The 18,573-nt window shown below is 35.6% G+C and overlaps 1 protein-coding gene across 1 annotated transcript in view; it reads right to left on the reverse strand.

Moving 5' to 3' along the window:
- Nucleotides 1–356: 356 nt before the first annotated feature.
- sno (Protein strawberry notch) overlaps nt 357–18,573 on the reverse strand; it is an 88,769-nt gene continuing 70,552 nt past the window's right edge. The window contains exons 23-28 of the mRNA XM_081768179.1: nt 16,968–17,155; nt 15,491–15,616; nt 13,911–14,032; nt 11,064–11,257; nt 8,121–8,241; nt 357–2,455 (exon numbers count right to left, since the gene is read on the reverse strand). Coding sequence (XP_081624305.1) covers nt 8,156–8,241; nt 11,064–11,257; nt 13,911–14,032; nt 15,491–15,616; nt 16,968–17,155 — 716 coding nt within the window. The 3' untranslated portion in view covers nt 357–2,455; nt 8,121–8,155. The remainder of the gene's footprint in view (nt 2,456–8,120; nt 8,242–11,063; nt 11,258–13,910; nt 14,033–15,490; nt 15,617–16,967; nt 17,156–18,573) is intronic.

An 18,573-nucleotide genomic window follows, 5' to 3' on the forward strand; every position in this document is an offset into this window, starting at 1 on the left:
GCTGTCTCTGCTGAATTGAAACGTTTTAAATTTTCACTAATTTAAAAAACCGATAAAGCACAGAGTAATTTTGTTCCCAACAGACGTTGGTACACGGTTGTGCGCACTACGCAAGCCCTCTACAGGCGGTACTTGAAAACCTGGGATATACCCTTTCGTATATTGTGCAAATCATTTACGTACATTGTATAGCTTACAAAATATAGACGTATGAAATTGAGTATATCTTTTCTGAACCACCCTGTATAACTCGTTATCTACACCAATACTTTTGTTTTCTCCCGTAATGAGGGAACCACAGTGACAACGAACTCCATTAAGGGACAAATACAATGGAAGAATATAAATAAAAACAATTTTTGTTTTTTATGGACAGCACTTTTATATTATAAATAACACAAACTGGAATAAAGACTGTACACGTGTGTTTGTGTGACATATTAAGGACCTATAGACTGGAAAAAAATTTTTTTTCGTCGTCGTCTTCACAAATATGTGCTCTTCAGTGCTCCTTGAATTGACAGTTCTTTTAGAAATAGAAATGTGTCCACTCAAATTGTCAAAACAAAAACGGGACGCACAATAAAATCGCACTGAGAACATAAATGTTATTTTGTTTTCTACATTTTTTTTTCATAATGAATTGCAACAAAACGAAAGAATAGAAAGAACAAACAAAACTATTTTTTTTCTTCTTTAAAAAATCACGTTTGTTATAGCACGAAAAAAATTATGACGTGTGTATATACGTCAAACATATACAAATATATCGAGAATTTTGTTTCGTTAATCAGCTAAAACCTGATTGAAATGCTTGAGACACACTCTACACATGATTAGAAGAAAAAATGTATCCGGGGGGGAGTTGGGAGCACTCTGTCGTGCTATTCAAAAGACTGACATTCTCTGCTACTGTGATAAACTACATACATACTTCCAATTTGTATTTTCTCTCTCTCCACCTGTGTAAGACACGTTCATTGATGAAATGCGAGGGAAAGGAAGGAAAAAAAAAGAGACAACAGTAGATACTCATCACTAGCCTTCACCACAGTCATTCACTACTGTTAAACACTAAACTGCCTCAAATACTGAATAGTTAAGCTTTGTAAAATGCAAGACCTTCCTCAAGAAACACTTAAATTCTCTTTTCTTTAAATATAACTTGTACTTTTGTTTTACAAATGATTATACGAAAGCAAACGTAATTACTACACCAAATATTTTGTTTTTTTAATAATATATTCTTGTTAAAATTCTTCTGGTACTATAATAAACACAGATTTACTTAACATGCTGATTAAATTGGTCGCTCCACAAAATGAATAGCAAAGCAGGAAATATTGAGATGAGGATTTATTAATTTTTTTTCTTCAACTTTTGTTACCAAAATGCATTAAAAAATGTGATGTTAACGTAGTAACTAATGTTGAAACAGGGAAAACAACTGAAGTGACCTGCTTATTTTAAATTTCTTGTTAATCCGCGATCTATATTTGACCGGATGGGTTGGGACTAAATATATGTAAGGGAGCGGGAGTCTGTTTTTTTTAAAAAGATATTTGTTGTGAAACACTACAATTTCTCTATTCTAGTGCCACTACTTGAATGACAAAAATGTCCTGTCAAAGCATTCTCATCATTTTTCAGTACACACTCACATACAGAGACAATACATTAGGTGTACGCATTACTGCTCACTGTCCAGCAGTTTACTTTTAAATAATGCCATTCCGTACATTTTTTTTCTACTGTGCAAAGTTTCCCAACGATTTCGGATCCGACTTCCGTTTACTTCTCATAAACTTTCAGAAAAAAAAAATACTATTATTTCCACCAAGTTCTTACATAGCGAAGCGGTAAAAACACATCAATTGTTACTGTGATACCTGCAACAAAAAACAAAACTGAATTCAATACAAAACAAAAATCTTTCTCAGTGTAGATGAATATATATATACGTATAAAAAAAAAGTACTAAGACGGTTATATTTTTTATACAATATTAATTTTTTTCTTTCTTCGCACAATTGTTCTCCGACAGCACCATCTTTTTAACGACTGCAAGTCTCAAGTTTTTCATATATTATCATTATTTCTTTACGTCTTAAGACCAAATAAACACTACACAGATACACGGAAATCCCAATACTGTTTAAACTCACACAACAACTGTTGCATTTTTAGTCTCCTAATTGTTTATTTCAAGTACTTTGGCTCTTCGACAAAATCCCTTTCACTTCATGTACACTTAAAAACACTTCCATTCCATAGAACAGTTGTTTTCTCACTAACACGGAATCCATAATCCATTCTTTTGCCTCTTGACTGGTTCAATGATTGTTAATTTCATTTGCACGATTTCTTCAGGACAAGTAGCTCTCAACTAAATTTTCTGTTCAAAGAGTAGGTATTCTTCGTATCACTCTTACACAGCACACTTGGTCCATGCAACCTGAAAATTCAAAAAATTAGCCATTTCATGAAAATGTACCGATTACAAAACGTTAAAGAATGCATGGTATCACATTCTAAATTAGAATTAGCAAAATGTACCTGTCAAATGTTGAATTATATCCTTTTACTACAATATCGCATTTCCTCGCTGGAAACTTTTTTTTTTTTTTTTTTTCAAATGGCGACCAAAAGATGGTTAGCAGAGTTTAAAAGACGCTGAGAAAACATACAAGTGTTTATTTAAAAATGCTGTATTGGTTTACCTAAATGTTTTTGAATATTGAAATACCATCAATATGAATCTTGAGGTTAAGAGCGAATGCTACATACACTATGTGATCAAAAGTATCCGGACACCTGGCTGAAAATGACTTACAAGTTCGTGGCACCCTCCATCGATACTGCTGGAATTCAATATGGTGTTGACCCACCCTTAGTCTTGATGACAGCTTTCACTCTCGCAGGCATATTTTTAATCAGGTGCTGGAAGGTTTCTTGGGGAATGGCAGCCCATTCTTCACGAAGTGCTGAACTGTAGAGAGGTATCGATGTAGGTCGGTGAGGCCTGGCACGAAGTCGGCGTTCCAAAACATCCCAAAGGTGTTCTATAGGATTCAAGTCAGGACTCTGTGCAGGCCAGTCTATTACAGGGATGTTATGGTCATGTAACCACTCCGCCACAGGCCGTGTAGTATGAACAGGTGCTCGATCGTGTTGAAAGATGCAATCGCCATCTCCGAATTGCTCTTCAACAGTGGGAAGCAAGAAGATGCTTAAAACATTAATGTAGGCCTGCGCTGTGAGAGTGCCACGCAAAACAACAAGGGATGCAAGCTCCTCCAAGAAAAGCACACCATAACACCACCACCTCTGAATTTTACTGTTGGTACTACACACGCTGTCAGATGACGTTCACCGGACATTCGCCATACCCACATCCTGCCATCGGATCGCCACATTGTGTACCGTGATTCGTCACTCCACACCACGTTTTTCCACTGTTCAATCGTCCCATGTTTACGCTCCTTACACCAAGCGAGGCGTCGTTTGGCATTTACCTGCGTAATGTGTGGCTTATGAGCAGCCGCTCGACCATGAAATCCAAGTTTTTGCACCTCACGCCTAACTGTCATAGTACTTGGAGTGGATCCTGATACAGTTTGGAGTTCCTGTGTGATGATCTGAATAGATGTCTGCCTATTACACTTTACGACCCTCTTCAACTGTCGGCGGTCTTTAACAGTCAACAGACGAGGTCGGCCTGTACGCTTTTGTGCTGTACGTGTCCCTACACTTTTCCACTTCACTATCACATCAGGCGCAGTGTATCTAGGTATGTTTAGCAGTGCGGAAATCTCGCGTGCAGACTTCTGACACAAGTGACATCCAATCACCTGACCACGTTCGAAGTCCGTGAGTTCTGCAGAGCGCCCCACTCTGCTTTCTTACGATGTCTAATGACTACTGAGGTCGCTGATAATGAGTACCTGGCAGTACATGGCAGCACAATACACCTAATATGAAAAACGGTTTCTGGGGGTGTCCAGATACTTTTGATGACATAGTGTAATTTCTGCAAATTCTACTTTAGAACATGAATTTACCAAAAATAAATAAATAATAATAATAAAATAATTAACAGTAAAGTTGGATAATATAGGCACATCTGGTGGGGCATGCGAAACTATTTACATACTGAAATTCAAACAGCTTTGTCGCACGGAAACGTGTCGTGTTTAAAAGCGTATGCCCTTTAATTATGAAAGGTATAACTGCACGGCTGCAGGTTTGTGTGTCTGAAAATTAGAGGGACAGAAGTTTAGGTTAGTTTGAGCCTGTCAATCAGCAGCAAAGGAGCTCGGGCGACGTGATTTTTGTGCAGTGCCATGATGGTTTAGAAAATTATTTCGTGGACTGACCCTTCACGCGCAACCATTTTTAACTGGTTTGCAGAATTTAAACGTGGCCGACAAAGCCTGACAGATGAGCCTCGCTATGGACACCCTAGCACCGCAGTTACAGATGAAAATATTGTAGCAGTAAGAAATACTTTGGAAGAGGATCGCCATATCTCATGAGGAAATTCACTCAACTTTGAAGATCGGATTAGCTGAAGCCCAGTCCATAATAAAATATTATCTCGGCCTTTCCAAGCGTTGCAGTTGCTGGAAGCAAAAAGATGACCGCGTGGAATGGTGCCGCTACATGCTTAAAAAATTTTCGTAAAATCGAAGTATAGATCTTTAAAATATCGTCACAGGTGACGAAACACGGATTTACAACTATGACCCCGAAACAAAACAGCAGTTGAGAGACTGGTGATTTCAAAATGAAACTCCAACTTCGAAAGCTAGACGAGCACGGAGCGTGGGTAAAATTATGGTGGCATTTCTTTCTCTCTCTCTCTTAAGCCTGGCCATGTAGCAATTATATAGTTAAATACAGTGACAGCAGAGTACCTTACTTATTGCCTTCCGAGCGTCTTTGAAGCTTGGACATCTGCCCACCGAAAGTCTGTACTGTTTCACTTTCTTCTTCATTACGACAATGCACATCTAAACAGCAGCGAAAACTCTGGAATTTCTACAGCAAAGTGGAGTCCGTATTCTATTGCACCCGGTTTATTCTTCAGATTTAACTCCATGTGATTGCCTTCTTACCAGAACAAGAAAAAGTTTCAAGGACGCAGCTTTCAAAAAAGGTGGAGACTACTGCAGCGTATAATAATGAAATTTCTGATATTCCAAAAAAGGAATTAATTAAAAAAAAAGATTCGTGGTATTTAACACTAGAACGGCGGTGATTTTGATACTCCCTAGAACGGCGGGAGTGGGTCAAAAATGACCCATTCCAATTTTATTAAATATTTGTATTCTAAACCACTAACATTTACTGCATAATAAAACGTGACTTTCATTCAATAAAACAAAAAACTTCTTTGAACTCTAGCTTAATATTTATTGATCAATGTGTTTTTTGCCAATAATACAAATTTAAGAAACATGCTATTTTCTATGAATATAATATTATTAGAATGATATTATTGAATGTATTATATACAATCTCAGTTTATTATATAGTAATGTTATATATCATTCTAATTCCTACATAGTTATTATTCTTAGATAGTTTGTTCAAGCGCATGACCTAACTGAACTAAACTAACCTAATCTGCACACATCTAAACTTGCAGTCTTACACAGAACAAAGTTCAGTCACTCCTCTACAACGTGACGTATTACAAAAAAAAAAAAAAAAAAAAAAAAAAAAAAAAAAAAAAAAAAAAATTACTAATATGGTTGTAATACACATCTATACATTTCTATAACTTTCCTCTCCCTATTTAGCATTTGTGGAAACACATAACCTAAAGTAGCATACACAGTCGTAAACTTGCAGTAGTTCAAACCAGAAAAAGTCAGCATTTAGTGATTGTTTTATAAATAGGATATGCTAGGTTCTAATCATGAAAGCTCTGACATGAAAAGAATGGTAAACTACCTGTTCTTTCGAACAACTCCGTTAGAGATTCTACTTCTTTGGTTGAAATATAATTTATCGAAAAATACAAGAAAGTAAGTTGTCTCCCATTTAGACCTCTAAACTTTTTGGTTTTGGTAGCTTCGAAATTTCGTGTTACGCCACAGGCTATTAGTCTAAGAATTCTTGGCAGCACCAGAAATTGAACTCGGGATCCCTCAATCCGTACTCAGCCACGTTCACCACCAGACCAGCGGGGCGGTCATATAGTGGCGATCACAGTGAGAACTTCGGCTTTCTTCTCCCAACCCGTCTGGTATATAAGAACCTTGTCCCAACCCGTCTGGTCAGCGTGGGAGCAGTAGACCAAGTCCTCCCTCCGGGGAGAGGCCTCATCCAATAGTGGATCGAATATGGCTGTGGTATATTTATTATTATTTATTTGTGCTATAAACGTTTTCTCATGAAACATTTCTACATAGTGATACCAGAAAAAAGAAAAAACACTAGCTATATATTTTCACAATAGCATGCAAATTGTTTGCAATTTTTGTGTTAAATAATAATAATAATAATAATAATAATAGTCACCTATTTTACGACGCTTATTTCCAGAAGTATGGTTTTCTGTGCTTATCTCTTCCTCTTTCAATATTTCATCCGAACATATTCGTTGTTATTCGGCAGGTACTCTTCATCTGAAGAAATATCACGGCATTCAGCGTCAGAGTCGGCCTCACTTATGTCATTGAAATTTGCAAGTATTTCGTCCAGTGTCATCAGTTTCTTGCTCATAATGAGTGTTTGAAATAGCACATCAGTCCGAAAATAATGAGATTCTCCTAATCAACAGACTTTCTAAAGTATTACTAACTCCAACTAAACTGACAAAATTGCTGAGAAGCTGGTCTTGAACACGAGGTGGATTGGGAGAGTATTATGAGAAAGAGTAGATAAAGACGCTAGCCAGCAGTGTTGCTACAATGCAACAAAATATCACTAACAAAAGGGTTGGGTCAAAATTGACCCACGCCGCCGTTCTAGTATAATTGTTTGTTATTTCGAAAGGCAAAGTGTGGATAAGAGTGATACTTAGTACAAATATTTCTTCAAGAGAACGAGTAAAAGTCACAAAAATTCGACCCGATTCGTAAGAAAATAGAAAAGTTGTTAAAACGTAAATTTCGAAATGGGTCAAAAATGACCCAGCCGCCGTTCTAGTGTTAAGAATGCAAAAGTGTATTGATGCTTGTGGACTGTTTTGAGAAACTGTAAAAGGTTTTATGTAAATACACTGTTCAAAGACTAAAAATTTTCTGCTTGTCCCTCGTACGTAGTCTTTAAAAATTCGTGTACCTCATAACACATTGTCTAACTATACCGGAAGAGAGAGGTTATGTAAATAAATAAACTTCCGCTACCGACATATGCTTACACACTCAAAAGGGTAGTTTAATTTCTATCACTTTGAAATAGAACATACGTTAGCTCTCCACATAAAATATGTCAAACTCGTAGAAAAATGTGCTTGACTAAGAACGTAATGTAAGCCTATTTTAATTTTATGCCAAAATAAACAAGTGAGACTTATTGCTTATGCCTGTTTCTTTGCTTTCTCATCTGTACATTTGAACTTTGACAAACAATATATGATAAGATGTATAACTTTCAGGCACTGATAAGCTGTTTAGGCAATGGAAACAACCTAGTGATACGCTGGGTTACGTAACTGGATATCAATAAACAAAATTTTAAAAAAGTACGACCTTTAATTTTTTAAAAAAAAATGTATAATTGGACGAGCAAAAGTAAAAACCTTTGGACTTTATTGATGAGAGTGCTCTTCAAGTGGATTGCATTATAAATAATGCTACTGGTTTGAAAAACAATTACGACAGACAGCCCTGTGTTCAAACTAGCACTCGTAAGTACTGTTTGTTACAAACACACTTTCATACCTACTGGAATCCATTGCAAGAAAGCAGATATAGTACCTGAATAAAGAAATCATTAAAAAGGCTATTTTTTTAAAATACAAAGTAAAAAAGCTATCCATGCTTTTTATTTAGAACATAAAGTTCCCATGGTATATTCACGATTTTGGACATAAAAACTGGCATTACAACGGTTTAGCCACAACTGCTCTACATACTTACCTTATTCTAACATTTTTATATACTAACCTGGTTCTAAATTCTGATTGGTCCACGCTGAGACCTCAGAAAGTCTCCTCGCTCGTCTTCTCCGAATCAGACGACAATGCCTCCACGATAGGCTTCACACAACTGTTTGGTATGATAGTTCCTGCAGTCAAATGTACATGTTAATGAAATTCTTTACATTAGAATTGAATAAAGAAAGAAAAAAATATTCATTAAAATTCCATCAATAAGGATAATTGGAACGAGTCTGAAACCGATTTTTTTTTTTAATTTTTGTCAAAATACTTAAGAAAGAATAACTTACATGAAAAATGAAATGTCCTTTAACTTATGTATTCTTAAGCAGGAACTCAAAAGAAAATAAAACGTCATATTATTGCTTAATGCACATTCCCAGAAGCAAGTTTAGAAGTGTTTGATTTGTATGGAACTTACTAATCATTATTCTCAACATGTTAGATATTTTACGACCACTCCCTTAATTAAGGAACATAATTAAATCTGGAATGAGTTTTAGCCTACCTACCCTTTATACTATCTCTATAGATGTTCGAAATTCTGACGAAAGTAGCATAAATTCAAGCCATAAGCCAAAATTTTTCTCCAGCATACAGGGTGGCCCAAACGTACGTATACAGCCCGGTACTGATAAACTCATTGCTTTTTATATAATTTCTTATTGTTATCCATCAGATAGACTTAGTTTATTATTTGTTTTTAAAGCATTTTTACTTATATCTTAAACTCAGAACAGCCGTGGCAAATAAACCCATAAGCTAGAATGTTATATTTGATCAATGCAGGGGTGTATACCTACTTTTGGGCCACCCTGTATATTATTGTTACGGAAAAGCTAACGCGTATATTGCACCATTTTTCGACAAAATGTGCAAAACATGTGAAAAAATATCAATTCATGAAAAACAGGAAATAAAATAATTTTATGATACGTATACTCATTTTAACTACAATTCAGATTATAAATGCTGATAGATGCTCTAGGGTACATCTTAATATATAACAATATGCTTATTTTTGCACCCTTGGTCCTCTTTTTAATTCAAGAACACACGGGACTTATGTTCGCAAACATTTCTTACCTTTTGCAGGCTGGAACTCCTATATTCTCCTATTACCGGTCCAAATTAGTTTCGCAGAACACTTGTTCGACTTCATTCCGATTATCATAATTTCACCAGCAATTCGAAAAAATAACAAGCTATTTCTCTAATGATTTTTGCCGCCAAAGTTATTTCATGTCCTTCATTTGTTAACTAAATCACTTTCGCTGGTTTTCGTGTTTGCTCTTACTCATACGTCCATCGGTGGAATTCGCGGGGAAAGGGAAGTCCCCCCACCAGGAGAACTGGCCACCCTGAGAATTTGAAGCTGTAACCATATTTCTTGGTGGTTGATGATAACGATGTAAAAATAACACTACCCCAAGCAAGTTAGTAATTCATTAATATTACAAGAGTTGTCTAATATTTGCTGCAAAACGTTGCATATATTACTTATTCATCAGCCTGTCTTTAATCCCTCGAAAATAAAATGATTTACTTCTTTTCTTATTGTCTAAATCTTTCGCTCACTATTATTAATCACTTCTGCTGGACAGATCTTACAATTTCATTGAAATGCCTGATGTTTAAAATTTTACAATCACTTTTTCACCCATTTCTAGTTTCTACTTAATGTAAATTTATCAAACTATGCACAAATGGAACATCCTTTATATGTACCGGGTGTTTCAGAAAGAACATATAGTACCTTATAAGATAATAATCAAAAACTGAAATAGGAAAATGTCAAAGGGCGCATAGAATGGAATATTCTACTTGTCCCACAGCCACCTCCCCTATCACAGGACCCTCTCTAAAATGTTAAACAGCAAAGTATGTAATATTCTATATCACTGAAAAACAAATCACTTTCGTAGGAAAAAAATGTTCGTGGGAGCACCGTTTACGAAATAAACACCATTTAACTATGAATTCCTGCAGTCAAATAAAACGTCCAGTGGTTATAAATCACTACTGGCTGGAGATAAAAAGGACGAAGTCAGAAAGAGCATGGAATTGAAAACTCTCTTTCCCCACATGGCATATCATAGGGCTACTCGGAATTCTGGAATTGTAAGGTATGTAATTTGACATATTATAGGAAAACAAACAACTCTTATAGGAACAAGTTTTTCGTATAGGAGCACCTTTACGAAATGGCGACCATTTAACTGTAAGTTTTACCTGACTATGAAAGGATTCAGAATTCAATTATGGGGACTTCGTAAACTGTATCCTACATCACAGACTATGTATATATTTCAACAGTTGTTTGAATTTCCCCACGATCGTTTCAAATAATGTGTCAAATTACATATCGTGCAATTTTTTATTTTTTTCGATGCCTCCGGGACTCCACGACAGATGACTCTGTGGTACAAACATAGCAAGCTATTCGATGCAAATTCTGACATTTTCCTACCTCAATTTGTGTATTAAGAGGGTGGTAGATCAGGGGCACTTCTAAATTTTGACTTTATTTACATAAGAAATATAGATTTTGATTTTTGATTGATGGCCTCCCCAAGTTAAATATTCTAGTTACGCCAATGCACACGACAGTAACTGACATTTAATATATTTGTAGCTAACTGTACAAATATCAGAATTGAAGTGTACCAAGTGTACAGTGAAACTAGTTTGGTCCGGGATGCTTTGGGCCCACTCTCTTCACAGAGCGATACTAAAGCAGTTAAGATGAGAATATAGCAGTTCCAGCCTGCAAGAGGTAAGAAAAGGTTGCGAAAATTACTCCCGCGCGAGTTGAAATACCATCATAAATTTAAAAGACGACGACTACGAGTGACAAGGTAAGCATACAGTTATAATTCAGATTCTACATTCAATACTTTTAGTTTTTAAAAATGACAACTTTCATGATGATATAAAATAGTTTACTCACCTACAATCTTAGTGCCATCTTCGGTTCTAAGTCTCACTACTTGCATTTTGGAATTTTGCCCTGTTGTTACGTGTAAGACTCCTTCAACGCGAGTCCACACACTAAGCACTGACCCTGATAGCACATTGTACGTTCTTCTTCGCAGACCAACTTCACAATCGAAACCGGCAGTTACGTTCTTACAATTGCCACGCCTAGGGGAAAAAAAAGACATTGGTTATTGGTATTACACCAATAATAATAATAATAGTAATAATCATGCAATGAAACCTCTGAATATCGGACCGATGGGATATATCTATTTCTTCGTTACAGAGAGGTTACATGAGTTTAGATTACTCGCAGTTCACGTGCTGTAACTGCAATAAATACAATAGTTTAAAGTGTAAATATAGGCTCATATGGAAATAATATTCTTAGTATTCGAATTACTACGAAGATGAGGGGAATATCCAACTCTATAAAGAAACAAACAAAAAAAAAAAAAAAAAAAAATCGATGAAGGACGTATTTATAGGGGCTGCAAAGTATACGGGGTGGCCAGAACGTCCCTTTACACCCGAACTAAATGTGTAGCACAATATTAAAATGATACTTAAGATTTGAACCTCCCATCCTGATCACTGATATGACAACAGTGCTTCTCACGTGAATGCCGCGTAACTGTCCGCGGAGGGAGGCCAATAAAGTCTGTGCGTGGCCAGTTCATTGAATCGCCTTTCCGTGTTTGGTGAACAACAATGGCAGCAACTTCCCTTTGGAGGAGCACTTAATGCCAAGTGCGTGTGAGTACATGAACGGAGGCACAACCAAAATATGCCACAAGTCACGCATAGTTTCGTGAACGGCTCGGTAAGGAGCCACTAAGTCGTTAGATTTCGATCACGTGAGAAAAGAAGTTTTACGCCTTGGAAGTGTTTTGAATGCCCCTTGTTCTGGTCGTCCATTAACCCGAAGGGAAATGTAAGCAGAAGTTAGTGCTTCAGTGTTGCGTTCCCCTTGCAAGTCTACCAGAAAGTATTATTAATGTAGAGATGAAATAAGTGCAGGTGTAAAGGAACTTTTCTCTCAAGTACATACCATCCACCAGTAAAAATCTCTTATCTCTCATACTGATGGTACCAGAAATAAAAGTAACGCAATAAAAACAACAACTTAACAACTTATTGTGGATAAAGAAAAGAAGAATTTGACGTTCAACTTGCAACTATTCATTGTAATTCATCAAGTCACTGAGTGATAGGCATTTTATGGGGAAGGAATTTACTATATTTCCTTACTTTTTTGCAGGGTTGGCAAAAACCATGGTTTTTATTTTATAAAGGTTTTTTATTTTGTTTAAACCTTTTTTTTGGGGGGGGGGCTTAAACCAGGTTTCTTTGGTTTAAATAATTTGCTCCATGTATTTATATCACATATGGACAGAAATAAGTTTGTTTTGCCTTGATGTTATTATACAACAACCAGGTTATGCTGGAAGCGGTCACATAAGCTTACATCCAAGAGAAATTGTCCTCTATTTGAACTCGAAACCGGGACTGATTGGCTACAAATGCGATACGTCTGCCGACTCACTCATGAAGGACTCATGATTAAAAAAAACACATTGTACTGATCTTTACTACATACTTGTTAATATAATTGTCAAGAGTCATTTCAGAAGGACAAAAAGATAAAACAGTTGCACGAGTGAAACCATTATACAGAATGACATATGGGCAATTTTAAAATACTGCAGAGTACAGAAGAACTAATTTAGTCCAACTTAGTTCATTACGACTTTTATTAGTCCAAGTTAAACAAATACAACGACTAATTTGCATATCAATAAGAAAAGTGAATAAAGATACGAATTATTTGAGTCCACTTTGGCTCTGACCGATTTATACATAGATACCAAAGATACTTCTGATTTCAATAAATGCCTGTCGTGGGGTTTATATGACCCCCACACACACACAAATTACGGCATTTATATGTATTTTGTCAATAGTAAACATTTTTAAAACGAAACAATATTTAGAATTTTTTTCTGATTGCAATTGCATAACAATAATATACTATTAAAAAAATCACAAACGAAACATTCATGAACTTATAATTTTAAAAAAAATAAATAAAAAAAAAATTTTAAAAAGTTGCTTTTGTAGTATAATCTCTGAGTTACGAATGGGGAATTTAGGTCTGAATATAATACTAATAATGTACGGGAGTGAAACGTGATAACCCACATAGATGTGTTTATCAAAATTTTACGAACATTTACACTTTTACGAACATTTTTCGTTCTTTGGTTTAAACCACCTTGGTTTAAACCAGCCAACCCTGCTTTTTTGTCAATAGTGCTGCCTGAAAGTACTGCGAAAAAATTACTGAAACACTTCGGGGCAGAGAAAAGACCTGTTCCATATCGAAACGTATTTTCGCCAGGACTAAAAATCTATTCGTATTACGGAAATCTTCGTTAAGGGAAATTTTACTGTAATAATAATAATGCTCAATTTAACTTTCTAGTGGGAAGCTTCGAAAGGCTAAAGCCCATCAGTCATCCACTTTAAATTGGATTGGATATGACCAGCATAGCGCTGGTCCCCTTTTACCTATGCTGCTGGTTTTCTAGCACAGAGTTCACTACCTCTTACTTCAAGTAGCTCCCTTCTTGCCATACAATGCTGAAACACCGGAAATTCTGTGTGCCGTACTGGAGGCGAGACTCTCTATTATGCACACCAAGGCACACAGATGAATCATTTCGCTACTGGAAATTCTTTATGTCTAACATGGTTAAGTTACAAATAACGCAAAAATTATCATACAGTAAATAATATCTAATTTCATTCATCTTACCAATAAGCGTGGGAGCATGTGTTTTCAGACGAATCATACTGCTGTGTCCAGTGCTGTTCCGCTTCGTCAGGTGTGACCTTTTTGTACTTTTTCTTTAATTCAGAGAAGCTCTCTTGTCTTAACTATAAATCAAATAAAGCAAATCATAAATATTGTGATTAGTATTCATATCCGTTTTGTTGACACACATTTCTATTAGCTTTTATTATTTTCTAACGTGCATTCCCTGGAATATTATAGTGAAACTGCAATTAACATCATGTAGTATCTTTACATACGAATCTGAATAGTAATAATGATTATTACAAAAGAAGATGAACTACGACCAACTCTAAATATGTATTCCACAGAAATAAGAATCTGTAGAAATGCGACAATAGCAAAATAAAGCAATTCGCTACCAAATAATATCAAATAATAGAAGAAGTATTTCAGGTCGAAGTGGGTTAAAAAGTATTTGCAATATTGTAAATTAAAACAATTCCACACATAATTATAGAAAAACTTGTTAACTGTGAGTGCATCTTTTTTTGTATTTTATTTATTTTTATTTATTGATTTTTTATTTTTTATTTATTTATTTATTTTTTCAGTTTCGATAAATGTCCCTGTCCTCTTTGATAGGTAGGTGTGTGGAAATTGCACAGGAAAATTTTAACAAGATCCAGTCATTGGTAAATTTTGTTTGATTATTTAGCATGCCTCAGTTCCTGTTGTTAAACAATAATTTCACAAATATTCAACTTTTGATCCAAAAATTTAAAAAAAAAAAAAAAAAAAAAAAAAAATTTGATTCAACACTCATTATTATCTTTCTAACGAAAGTGTATAATTTAATTCGATGTTTTTAAAACATTACAGTCAGAAGTTTTATGATTAATTTGTATAAAAGGTTGATTATACAGTTACCGTCCACGTCATTGGTGCAAAAGACCCGGGTTCGACACCCGATGGGAGCTCATGTGCTTTGGATCTCACATGATGTACGTTAAATGTACGTTCACGTCATATCAGTGTTGAAAGACACTGAACTCTGATTCAATCTAACTTTTTTTTTTTTTTTTTTTTTTTTTTTTTTTTTTTTTTTTAACAGTACTGACTCTCTCACAGTATTGCTCGTCTAAAGCGAGTACCACTTCGATTTCCAGCGTTTCTTGTAAACTATTAACAATAATAGGATCAATTTTTAACATTTAGACTCGATAACTTAAGAGAATATGTATTTATTCTCTTAAATATACTCTTAAGAAAAATATGTATTTAGGTTAATTTTTTCAAAAGATTTCTGGAAAGTAATTTCGTTTAGACTGATTACAAATCTATTAAATTGCTGCATGCGCGCAGAATACTGTATGAAGCCATGAAGACGAATATGATCAATTGTTCTCAAAGCCAATTTCATCACGTATGGAGTTATTTCGTAAAATAAACACCAATGAAGATTCATGCTCGATCTTCTTCTTTAATTCACTGAACTTTCACCACACTATATTGCACACACAAAATGAAACAACAATATTCTTTGTTTCTCAAATTTAATAGTTATTATAACCTAATTCGACTATAACCCTATATCTTACCTGAAGACCAGTATTTGGCCTATAAATAGTGAACATTTGTTGATCCTTTTTGTCAGATTCGGACTTCTTTCCTTTGGAGCCTGAGTCACAGATAGCCAAAATGGCATTTTTCTTCTCATTCCTCACCTAGTAAAACAAACAAAACAAAAAATAAATAAATAAAATAAAAAAATAAATAAATAAAAATAAAATAAAGCACTCTTTAATAAAATATGTTTATCACAAACTACGAAGTAATCAAATGAGCTTTACAGTTTAACTTACAAGCTTATATCCTGTAGGCTAAAGGACCGATTACACGAGTGAAATGATGAAAGAATTAATGGAATGACATAGCATACTCACACACTCGTTTGACCTAGAATCGAACTAAGAACTTCTCATTCCGAATGAGAGCACTCCACTACTAACATATCACCCTTTCTGCAAGTGTGAAAAGTGCACGGTACTCATACGACAAAATTTTGATCTTTCTAGAATAACTATTGTGGATTTGTGGGAGATATTGTACTTCTCTTCAGTTATCTAGTCTGTCATCAGTAATTTCCACCAAACTGAGGAATATTTGGATTATGTGGCTTCCCTAAGAATCTTTTCGGTCACAATAATTATCCCTAGTGTATTCAATTCAACAGACGAAATTAAATGCTGGATAAAGCTTGTGGTTAGTATAATTTTGAAAATTTACACTAAGAATTTATTTTAAGTATTCGTACTACTTTAACTCAGATCATCGTGGAAAATAAACTATATAGTATTTATTAAATTGACAACTGGGGAGCTCTACAGCAGGGCACGAAATTTCAGGTCCAAATCCAGTAACCAGATAAGAAGATTTAGTCACCATTTTTTTTTTTTTTCGAAGGCAAAAAAAGTAAAGGCCAAATTAAAATTTTTGGTCACCAATGGTGATCTGAAATTTCACGTCCTGGTCTAAGGAAGGCACTAATATGTTTGCTTCAAGGACACAACGCCACCCACTATTAACTTGAGAATGAACTATTACATCCTATTATTATTATTATTATTATTATAGACACGTGTTCCACTTACCACATTTAAAGTTTATATTAAAATGAGTCAATTATTGTCTTTAACTAAGTACGTGGAAACATGTTATAAGTTCAGGTAAGACGGTATTTGTACTGTTTAAATTTGTTCAGCAACTTCTTTATGAAATAAAGAACAACGCTGTGGGATGGATTTTATACTGTCATCCACGAATACCGTATGTTATTTCTCAGGGTTGTAAAGAATATTTTTACGTATCTGTGATAGTTTACTTATGCTTCACTTTTATGCAATAGACTTAATATCTGTTGCATACTGGTGATGTTTTATCAAGGAATATAAGGAACAGAGATAACTACAATCATTTATTTTTTTCCGAAGTATTTTCTTATAAAAGTCATATAGTTTCCCCATTATCAGAACCTACTATTTTCAGTTTTCGTACGGGGGATTTTATAGCACCTACCTGGAAGGAAAGATAAAAGCCCTCATCGGAACCAACAAGTTCACTCCACTTCTCCTTGGCTTCTGACCAGCTCATTCCTCGTTCCACGTGTACAACATGAAGTTCCGTTACTGCGGTCCCTGTTGCATGCTTCCTTAGGAATGTATATAACTTCACACGACGAACATTCTCCCCTGCAGTACCCAAATCTACGAACGAAAATATCACTATTGAATTGCTGATGCTGAATTTAAAAAATGATTTACGAGGGGCGATCAGATTGCCGACCCTAATACAGAAGGAAATATTTTATAAATAAGTCTTTATACTATTATTGTTTAGTGACTCTTTATATGCTTGTATTGTAGATTTCAAGTGTGAGTAATGTCCCGTTTTATTTTCACAGCGGTTTAACTGAGCGAAGTTCTTAACAACGTGTTAGAATGGATAAGACTGAGGTAAGAGCAATCATCAAATATTTTGTGAAGGGGTGAGCGGTATGCAGAATTCATGAGGACTTGGTACACACACTAGGGGACTCTCTTCCATCATATAGCAAGTGAAGAGGTACTATCGTGAGTTCAAGTATGGTAGGAAGTCATGAGGATCATCAAATAGCATAGTGAAGAGATGGTGCTGCGAGTTCAAGAGTGGTAGGAAGTCTGTGAAAGTGAACATGCAGATGGAGCACCAAAAACTTGTCACGACAACTGAAAACATCAACAAAGTTCAAGATCCTGTGCTGCAGGGTCGTCGAATCATTATGCGCTATGTCACTGAGATGTGTAGCCTTTCATATCGCACTGTGTAAAACACAATTATCTAGGTCTTCCAAAGGATGGAGGGGGGGAGGGGAATCAGCAAGATGGGTCCCTAGAAACTTCATCGCAGATGAGAAGCGCATTCGAGTGGCCATCAGATGCAAACTCCTTGACTAGTTTCGTACTGTCACAGACGATTTCCTAGCTCGCTTTATAACTACGGATGAAACTCGGTGCAACACTTTGACAGAGACTAAAACAAAAAGCATGGACTGGAAACATCCTCCACTCCCTACTAACAAAAACTTCAATGTGCAATCGTCAACCTAAGAGGATATCCTCTATTTTCTGGAACTGCAAGGGTGTTCTTCTTGAGAACTTTCTACAAAGAGGTCATATGATCACTGGTACCTATTACAGTGACCTAATCATGAAAAAGAGGTGTAGGATGCTGACTCGTGGTGTGCTTTTGCACCAGAACAATGCATTTGTTCACATCGTATGCCGTTTGAATTATGTTCCACCCCTCCATATTCCTAAGATTTAGTCCTCACTGACTTCCCATTTGTTCAAACATTTGAAGAACAGAGACTTGGGTGGACACAGATTTTCTGCTGATTTTGAAACGATAGCGATTGTAGACTCATGATTGGAGAACCTGTAAGAATATATGTTTTTCAAGGCATCCAAGCATTCGAGAACCGCGAAATGTACTGGTGTTGGTGTTGCAGGGAAATATAAATGAAATGAAATGAAATCTTTGAGTTTTACGTCCCACGGTTATGCCGGTTAGGCTAAAGGAGACGGTGATTATGAGTAATGAATGAAATGGTAGAATGAAGAATGTGGGAGGAAACGGGAGAACC

This window comes from Thermobia domestica, chromosome 8 (genome assembly GCF_964235325.1).
Source record: "Thermobia domestica chromosome 8, izTheDome1.hap1.1, whole genome shotgun sequence".
Classification (NCBI taxonomy): Eukaryota; Metazoa; Arthropoda; class Insecta; order Zygentoma; family Lepismatidae; genus Thermobia; species Thermobia domestica.